This window comes from Babylonia areolata, chromosome 22, assembly GCF_041734735.1.
Source record: "Babylonia areolata isolate BAREFJ2019XMU chromosome 22, ASM4173473v1, whole genome shotgun sequence".
Lineage (NCBI taxonomy): Eukaryota > Metazoa > Mollusca > Gastropoda > Neogastropoda > Buccinidae > Babylonia > Babylonia areolata.
This window is the reverse complement of record NC_134897.1, coordinates 11,907,833-11,918,040: the sequence shown is the minus strand read 5'-3', so window position 1 is coordinate 11,918,040 and position 10,208 is coordinate 11,907,833. Positions and strand designations below refer to the sequence as shown.

Below are 10,208 nucleotides of genomic sequence, written 5' to 3'. Positions count from 1 at the left end.
TAATATTCGGATACTGGCGTAAGATTTCGAACCAAGTCAGCGCGCTTATTGTTTTGCAGAATTTGATTAGAACAGGCACATTTTACATCACACAAGTTCTGAAAAACCAAACTATACATTGAATTTCTTAAAATTAATTAAGTTTGAAGCATTTCACGTTTAGAAGTGCTTGAGATGAAGTCAGGTGTCACATTCAGACACGGAACGCATGTTCTTCGGTTCTGCTTTACGCAGATAATAAAATTCCTTATTTTTAGTTGTTGTTTGTTGTTATTGTTGTTTGGTTTTGTTTTTTCTCATAGTCTTACTTTTATTACATTTTGTTTTTCTGCAGTCCTCAAAGCAACCTCCTAAAATTAGAAAGAGTTCAAAATGAAGCTATGAGGCTGATCCTTGGAACAACAAAAGACACACCCACAGAAACCATGCGATACCTGCTTGACCTTCCTTCAGTGCAGGCCAGAAACAAGTTAGAACAGGTTAAGACCTACTTCAAAGCATTAGAAAACCCTCAAAACCCACTGCATGACGCAGTCAAAGAATCAAAAGGCTGCCGTCTAGAACGAGGAAGATCATGGATAGGGCAAGCAGAAGACACAATCCAGCTAGTATGCCGACTACAAGACCTGAAAGAAACAAAAGAATGGGAGAAAAACCCCGAAAACCTCAACCATCTATTCAACACAGCCATTTCACCCACTCTAGGAAGACATTGTCGGGAATGGCCAGAGGGCAAAACTGATGCGGAAGTGAAGCTACTCATAGAAGAAAACAGTAAAGAAGAGGACATCATCATATACACAGATGGCTCAGTCACCAAAGACCAGTCCGGTTGGGGATTCATTGCGAAACAAAATGGAAAAACAATTAGGGAAGAGAATGCTGCCTACAAAGTCACAACCTCCAGCCTAACGATGGAAGTTGAAGCTGTGACACATGCCCTCCAGTGGCTATCGTCCATCCATACGCGCGGAAACCAACATGCCATGATTCTAACTGACTCAATGAACCTCATACAGAAAATTGAAAACGGAATGGGAAGCCCAGAGTGGCATAAGGCAATGCGCAACTTTCAGATTAAAAAACTCACATGGTCATACTGCCCGGGACTTGCAGGTGTTAAGGGAAATGAGCGAGCTGACAGACTTGCTGGTAACGCAACACCAACGAGCGGCCTACATCTAGGAAAATCGGAAATCCTCAGAAAAGTCAAAGAATATAAAAAAAAGAACAGGTACAAGGCCATCACACCATCGATCGCTTCAAAGAAATTAAAGCAGAGAGAGGGAGCGGACGTAAGTCTAACATGAAAGGCAGAGCACGATGCTTTGCAAATCAAACAAATATCAGCATCATTTCCAAACCAACATTGCGCAAATTTCTTCAAAACGGAACAGAGTCTCTGTGGGCTTTTCCAAATACAATAGACTGAGCAACACACTAGACGCCACGTTCTTGGCATCAGAGATCTTTTCCCATCCCTCTTGCGGCCAATCAGTGGCAGTCTCTGTGCGTGTGTGTATGTGTGGGTCTGTGTGTTTTAGTGCGTTTGTGCATGCGCAAGGGTGTAAGTGTACAAAAGTGTCAGGAGAGTTCTGTGCACGTGCGTATGTTTGTGTGTGTGTGTGTGTGTGTGTGTGTGTGTGTGTGTGAGGGGGAGGTGGGGGTGCCGGGGGCAGGAGGGGTAGAGGATGAGGTATGTGAGCGTATGCATGCCTACACTGTTGGAGCAACGGGATATTGGAACGTGCAGGTGTGTATATATTTATGTTTGCATATATATGTGTGGGGTTGGGGGTGGGGGATATGGGCGTATGTGTGTGTGCTTGTACAAGTAAGTGTTCATCTGTGTGTGTGTGTGTGTGTGTGTGTGTGTGTGTGTGTGTGTGTGTGTGTCGTGGAAGCTGCGATACGTAGCCTAGAAATGAGTGTGTGGAGGAGGGGGGCAGAGGTGGTGCAGGGTAATGTGTGTGTGTGTGCGTGCGTGTGTGTGTGTGTATGTGTGTGTGTTGGGGCTCATGTACGTTTATGTGTATTTGATTGTGCTTTCATATCTGTGAAACATGTTTGGTGCATATCTGTTATGCATGTGTGGGTGTATGTGTGAATGTGTGTCTTCATGTTTTACATTTATTTGCTTATTTATCATCATTGTTGTCTTATTTATTTATTTATTTATATTATTATTATTATTACTACTACTTTTTTCATATTATAATTATTATTTATTTATTTATCTATTTATGTATTTATTTACTTATTGTTGTACGCTTATCTATTATTTAATCACCTTTTTTTTCTCAAGGCCTGACTAAGCGCGTTGGGCAACGCCGCTCCTCAGGCATCTGCTTGGCAGATGTGGTTTAGCGTATATGGATTTGTCCGAACGCAGTGACGCCTCCTTGAGCTACTGAAACTGAAACTGAAACTTTCTGCAATCCTACATATTTGTTCACTGTGAGGATAACGCTAATCAGTTTTCTGTTGATTGACCGAATAGAAAGATACAAAGAATCCGGTGTTTTGATCACAATTCTTCAGATAAAGAGGAAAACTTGTGTCAAGTGATATAAATCATACAATTCCCATTTCATAATAAGATGAACAGTAGTACTACTGGTGAGAATTGATGTGAAAATGGAGTGCTTGCAGTGTTTCTGAAAAATAAAATCATACAGGGTGGGGAAGTTAGTTTAGGTATTTTGGGTTCCATGTTACATATATCTAAAGGTTTTAGGTAATCATCAATAAAATACATAATTTTGCACAGGCCTTGTTTGAATGCATTGCACAGGCTAAGGATTGCATGATAGATTCATTACTATCATTATTATAAATCCAGTAATTCACTGAAACATCTGCGTCGGGAAACTTAGCTTAGGTAACTTGGATTCAATGTTACACGTGTTAAAACAAAGTTTTACATAATCATCAATAAAAATTTATGATCCATTGTTATCATTATGATTATTATTTATATCCCACGCTAAACCAACGTCTACTGCGCCAGGGTTCATGAGTCACATTTGCAAATACCGCTTCATTTCCAAAGAAAAATATGTATTTCATACCGTTCTTTTCACATCAAGACATGATGTTCAATTTTGCCATCATCTGCCCTCCATACTTTCCGAATTTATTGTCTGGACAGAGCGCTGATGTTCATTGAAACCGAACCGGGTTCACACATATTTAGATATTTATATTCTACACGTTAATAAGCAGAGCATGGAGTATATCCAAGTTGTGCATTGCGTAAAATATCAACAAAACTGTACTTACGAACTAAATGATCCCGTGCTGCCTTCGTAAATTCACCTTTGCAGTCGGTATAATACCGATTTCATTCTCCATGATATGTCATGAATGGTAGGAAACTGGAAAACATTCATAAAAGCGGATTTGCGTCTTCTACCAATTTAGTATAAAATACATGAAATTGAAAATGTTTGTTTCCTTTTGACCCCAAAGAGCTCTGTTCCTAGCTTTCTGTTCAGAATCAGTTGTCTGCCGCAGTGACCTGCTCACGGATCAGCACTGGCATCAGTTTCAGTTTCAGTAGCTCCAGGAGGCGTCATGCGTTCGGACAAATCCATATACGCTACACCACATCTGCCAAGCAGATGCCCGGTGACCAGCAGCGTAGCCCAACGCGCTTAGTCAGGCCTTGAGAGAAAAAAAAGGTTAATAAATAATAGATAAGCGTACATAAATAAATAAATATATAAATAGATAAATAAATAAATAATATTTCCTATTCAGATATTATAATAAAAACATTCGATTCTGGACATTAAAGATCAAAATCTACTTATGTTCCCGCCCCCCTATAGTGGTTAACTTTATATCAGTGTCAGTCTGTATGATTTATTCCATTTTATCGTAAAAAGAACGTTGCAGACATTTTGAGCTAACGCAAATTTTAATCAAAATTCCCTGGCCTGGGTAGGTGAAACATTTCTAAATAGCATCAGTTCCTACTTTTGCAACTGCGCATTTATCGAAGACGTCAGTTTTACACGCGGTGACTCCGTCAGCTCAACTTGAACGGCCACCAGACTATTCTAAGAATAGACCGCCGACCCGTTCGTGAAACCGGTTTTCTGCCAGCGGGTAGTCAGTGAACCGGCACCGAATTTTGCTTTGTCACGGCGCACCTCCTTCAGCTTGCCCACGACAGCCGATTTCTCCACATTAAAAGCTTCGCGTTTGATTTGGAAATACTCTTCCAGAATGGCTGCCTCAAAGTTTACTGAAAAGATCAATGAGAAAATCAATGGAAAGAAAATCTTTATTGTTTCCAAGATATCGTGCCCATTCTGCAAAATAGCGAAAGATGTTTTCCATAAGTACTTGAAGGACGGCATTATCGAAGAGGATGACTTTGAAGTCATGGAAATTAATAATGACCCCGACTGCGTCGACATTCAAACCTACATGCACAAGATTAGTGGTGAAAGAACGGTATGTTTGTTTCGAGTTCTCATTAATGCCTTATTTTTCAAAATGTATTAAATTTTAGCTAAAGGCTCACACTGAGTTACATTAGTTCATTGTTTCAAATTTAAGTGTCGTTTTCAGTTTCATGTGACTGCCTGGCTCTGGTAATTTGTTTCTCCCCTTTGTTGCCCATAGAAACCGCAATGTTGTTTGTGGTATACAACAAGGCAGCATACTTGGCCCTGTGCTTTTTACAATATTCATAAATGACCTCAGTCCCTGAATGTACAGAAAGTATGTGCAAACTACGTTTACACTGAGATGATTCAAAAGCCGGTTTATGGTAATGCGCAAGATAATCTTACACTACAAAAGAACTTAGTTACAGGAATGGTCTGATAGATGAAACTTATATTGAGAACATATCAAAGCATAAAGTAATGCACATGACAAATAAAAATCCAGAAAACAAATGCCATATGAAAATAGAAATTGCCACACAGGATACTGAAAAATGTCATTAGGTGTATATAAGAGAATGTTTACCTATTCAGATATTATTTTTCTGTAACTATATGAAGCATCCAAGTTGGCCCGTTTTAGATCATAGTGTAGAATATGGTAATACTGTGTGCCACTCATACCCCAAGAGACAATCTATAGCTATAGAAAGAGTGCAAAGAAGAGCAACTAAATTATCAAAAGAATGTGTATCTATGAGATGTCAACAAAGACGTGTGTAGCCGGGTTGGCTTTTACAATCTTCGTTGGGCCAGCTTAGCAGACGACTTGTGTGACTCGCTGAAAATTACGAAGGAAGTCGGTAAATCGGTCACAAGTTATCTCCCTTTACAGGGAACCGTATGTTTGTTGTTGTTTTTTTGTTTTTGTTTTTGTTTGTTTGTTGTTGTTTGTTTTTTGTTAAATTATGAACACTTCCTAATAGATGACATTATAGTTTTTATGTTATTGGATTTCAGAAAGATCATACTTAAGCTTTCTTCTCGTGTATCGCTTTCAGTGCACACATAGGTCATAGGCATGCGATGGTACGAAATGTCTGACAGCACAAAACTATCTCTTATTCAAGCCATTGGAATTCGTCAGTGCCGATTTGAGCAAAATATATTTTTACAATACCTAGACATTTTTATAGCGTGTCTTGCAGATGTTTGTATTTCTGTTAACAATCTGATTCATATCATACATGTATAGTTGTGTTGCAGTTGGTTTAAATGAAGTATTTCATTGTCGATCACAAGTGCCAAAAGCACCGCCAAGCGGTTCCGACACGGGAGCTGTCCGTTGAGTTTTCTTTTGAATTTTGACATAAAAAATCTTTACTCTGGAAGGAGATTCTATAGATGATTTTTATATAGTTGGAAATTAAGAATTTTCAGTTACTTAACTGTTACAATTTTATTACATATCGCGACGTTGTACAGAAATGATACATGAACTCGTTAAAAGCTCGTTCATTCAGTGACTCTTTTTGGTCAGTTTTTAACTACATTATTTTTGTTGAAAATGGTTTAGCTTAAGAAAGTGCTCGTCTCTTGTAGTTTTGTGTGATATATAATATGTCTATGTTAGTTCCACGAGCCGAAAGTCAGACGCCGCTAAATTTGGTCAAACCAACACAAGCTTGGCCCCTCAAGGCTCGCGGAGGGCCGGTTTCGTGAGTTTCTCCTGGTCTGGAAGAATGAAAACATAAAAGAAGAAAACCAGCGCACTGCCTTCCCGAGTCTACCTTGCCTGGCTGCAGCTCTCTTCTGCTAACACCTTCTACCTGTCTTCACCTTCACTAACACCACCTTACCACCCCACCACACGTGTATACCTAAAGCTGCCTTCACTAAGGGATAGAAGGTGAAGAGGACACTTAACTGAAACCCAGAAAGTATCAGACTGCTTTAATGATGTTAATGTAAATATTTGTAGAATGTCAGATTTGGAGAGTACAAGAAACTCAGAGATGAAAATTTGTCCGGAGCACTGTAATACCAACCTAAGGAAAAATTCATTCGCTAACAGAATTACACATATATGGAATGCACTACCAACTGAAACTAAACTTGCACTGAATACTAATATGTTTAGAAATATCTTTGATAATAACAACAAATGAAAAGATTTTTTTTTTTTTTTTTTTTTTTACTTTGATGAATGCATTACAGTGACTGAAATGAGACTGCACAATATTGCATGCGTATTAATATAACCTGCAAATACCCCAGTACTTTTAGAAACAATTTCAGCTTGATATTTTATCATTTGACTGTGCCCTGTCCTTACAACTTATTAGTATTTTTTACAAGTTTACGATTCAGTATAAGAACAGGATGGATATATCTGAGCACAAGATATAGTGATATTTGATATTAAGCTTGGTGAACATCCCCAACAATCTGTAACATCAGTATCATCATTCTGCAGCAGGACACTGGTAATAAATACTTTGATTGGTTTATAATTAATGCCTTCTGCACATCCCCCCTACAACCATGCCCTACCAGATGCTTCCTTTTTTTTTCCTTCTTTTTTTTTTCTTGAAAATTAATAACCTTTCAAATTAACCAAAGCAGTTACTGTCAGATACAGATGACTGGCAGGATGTAGGTTTGAATTCCATCAAACTCTGAGGCATTATATTTTTCAGTATTTAGATGGCCTTTACCCAGAATTAAACGTGCTATCTATGGTACGTCCGAGTCTGAATGGTTTACTGATTAGGCCAAAGGTCCATTTCAGTGGATGAGCACATCTATATATACAAAATCATTAATCGGCATTCATACAATACATATAATATAAAAGTGGACACAAAAATAAATGAAACAGGCTTTTTTCAGAACTAGCCTCAGCAAGGTTAACCTTTTGTCATTTTTGATAATTTACAAAGAACAGTTCTTAATTTGTGTTATGATCTAAATTCTTGAAGGCATTATAAATATAGGAAGCCAGGGCGAGTAATGTTGGTCTGTGGTTAGAAGCAAAAAGAAGAGAAAGCTTAAAACTCAATTAAATGTCATAATATTTTTTGGTAATGTATACTAACTACAGTCAGATTCAAGTGGGAACACTACAGTTGTTTAGACTGATGCTTGCAGTCCACTTCACTGATAAGTCTTAGACTGTGTTAGAGTGGGGGTTTTTTTGTTTTGTTTTTGTTGTTGTTTTTTTCAAACTGACTTCCAAACACTGCAAGTATCTGTATCTCCTTGGCCTGGTTGACATTGGGTATAGAATAATCATGAAACCAAAAGTACAACAATGTCTCTAAGTTTCAAACCTAAGTAAATGGGACTGACATTGGGTATAAATAATAATTATGAAACTGAAACTAGCGAAAGTACAACAATGTCTCCAAGTTTCAAGCCTAATAAGTAAATGGATCTTCATAGCTGTATTGTCAGCATCCCTGGACTATTTAGGTGTAGGGCTTCTGATCCAGTGTTCACCAGTGATCAGGGCTCAAGGCCCCACTTGGGTATGATTTCTCTTTGGGAAAGGCACTTTACTCCACTTTTCCTCACTGCACTCATGTGTGAATGGGTACCTGACTTTGGCTGGGAAAGATTAACGCAAAACAGCTGAAGGAAAGGATTGGGTCCTGCCTTCACAAGTTCTAGTTCCATGCCAAGCCCTAGACACAGTGGATATGAATTCACTGCCCAAATTAAATGTCCGAAACAGGCTAAGAGACCTTTAAACTTTAATTTTAATGTACAAATCAGAGCAGGCACCACTAAAAACTGATTGAATTACATGCATTAGTAAGTTTGGAAATAAATGAAAGTGGGGATTGTTTTTCACTTTTGAAGGCCTGATTCCTGTTGATTGAAGACCTAGATGATGGAGGCTCAGTGTTTTCATTGTTGCCATGTTGGCTAATTTTTTTTTGCTGTTGCTTGTTATTGTTTCAGGTGCCACGGGTCTTTATAAATGGAAAGTGCATTGGAGGAGGAGAAGATGTGGCGCATCTGGACAGAAACGGAGAACTTGCCCGTCTCCTGAAAGCTTAGGTTGTCTACCTTTGACTACATCACTGGGCCAGGGGCAACGACTGGGACATCCGTCTGTCTACAGACTGCAGCAACGTTCTACTGCCTGTTACTTTTCTCTGTTGATATTAATCACTTGTCTCTAAAATGATGATTAACAAGTAAGTTAATGAATATTGTAGCAGAGCAATACAGTGTTTCTACTTGTAGGGTTGATTTGTAAAGCCAAGGTTTTGCTTCTAAACTGCTTTTCTTCTTCTTCTTCTTTGTATTATTTTTTTTTAATATATTTTTAAAAATCTATAACATTTATGTGAACGTGTGGTCTGTTTTCCTGGAATATTCCTCATCCTTGATATTGTGGAAAAGCTGTGGTAATAACTTCTGTCATACAGCAGTGCTGTTGTTTGTTTTATTCATGGGGTAACAAAGTCAAATAAAACTGTTAAAAATGAGTCGTGTTATGATTTTTCATATATTTTATTATCAGCTTGGAAGTATTTAGACTCTACTAAAATCTGGTTAATTTGTGTGTGTGTGTATGTGTGTGTGTGTGTGTGTGTGTGTGTGTGTGTGTGTGTGTGTTTCTATTTTTTACTATTCTAGTTCAACAGGTGATTTTGAAAAATTCTAAGTCATTTTAACTCACTTTAGATCCAAGGTTTACAGTGCTTTTAGTCAGCGGATGAAGAAATTTACTCAATCGGCCAGTCACAGTGTGTAGAAAAGAGCACTGTTTTTATTTGCTCATGATATGGTAAATAAGAAAACAGGCCTCAAAACTGAATGACTGCTTACAGTATCAACGTGATTACATCTGTTTTTTGGCAGAAGTAATAAAAAAACAACATAACACACAAAAAAAAATTTTTTTAAACAACAAACAAAAAAAAACACCCCCCCATCTCACAGGAGAGTCTGACGATACATACAAGCAGTGTCTACATCCATTTTGTAGTCCTGACAACCATGACAGGCCCTCAGAATGGTTAAGACCTGAAACGCTTATTTGCCAATACAATGTTCATGATGACCTGCCAGAATTCAAATCCCCTTGCTCTTTCCATCCCATTATATATATGTATATATGGATGATGCTACAGATAAATATGAGGCCGCATCCCTTGTGTAGCAGACACATGGCGCACTGACTGAAAAAGAACCCACGGTAACAACTGGAATGGTTGTCCGGCTCTGGCATAATTATGTAAGAAGAATTCCACTCTGATCAGTACACACTGGCCTACACACAAGATCTGAACAGCCGCTCAGTTTGATCTCTCTCTCTCTCCTCTACCCCTTCCTCTCTCTCTCTCCCTCTGTCCAGTAAAGGGAAAGGGGATTCAAATTATCAGTCTAATATAATCATCTTAGATGAACAGACTATAAAGAAATAAATGAATGAAATAACCAAACGGGGATTCAAATCCTGGCAGGTCATCGTGAACACTGTATTGGCAGATAATCGTTTGAGTGAAGGAGAGAGTGGGGTTTTTTCACAGAGTTGAATAGAGCTCAATGTTTGTTGTTGTTGTTTTGAAGGCGGGTGGGGGCAGGGGGGGCAGTTCCCCTTTGTGACTGCCCTTGATATGATGGCGGACGTGTACTGAATTACCGCTTCAGTTTTTCACCCTATTTCACTCATTTTCTCTAATTGTTTGGGCATCAAATTATTTAGATATTATTTTTGTGGTGTAAAAAAAACTGGTCTTAGCAGAAAGGGTGAAATAAGCCCATTGAGTGGCTCTTACAGCTAGTTTGTGT

General features: G+C 38.5%; 1 protein-coding gene across 1 annotated transcript; it reads left to right on the top strand.

Annotated features, from left to right (window-relative positions):
* Positions 1-4,155: 4,155 nt before the first annotated feature.
* Positions 4,156-8,896, top strand: LOC143297327 (uncharacterized). The gene is made up of 2 exons (XM_076609615.1): positions 4,156-4,464; positions 8,367-8,896. Exons 1-2 carry the CDS (start codon positions 4,234-4,236, stop codon positions 8,463-8,465), a joined length of 330 nt encoding a protein of 109 aa, XP_076465730.1. The 5' UTR covers positions 4,156-4,233; the 3' UTR covers positions 8,466-8,896.
* The last annotated feature ends 1,312 nt before the right edge of the window (positions 8,897-10,208 follow it).

What these genes read in the sequence shown, in the direction of transcription:
- LOC143297327 (XM_076609615.1), top strand. Translation starts at nt 4,234, where the DNA reads ATGGCTGCCTCAAAGTTTACTGAAAAGATCAATGAGAAAATCAATGGA. An exon ending in AGATTAGTGGTGAAAGAACG is followed by an intron (nt 4,465 to 8,366) that starts GTATGTTTGTTT and finishes TTATTGTTTCAG; the next exon opens with GTGCCACGGGTCTTTATAAA.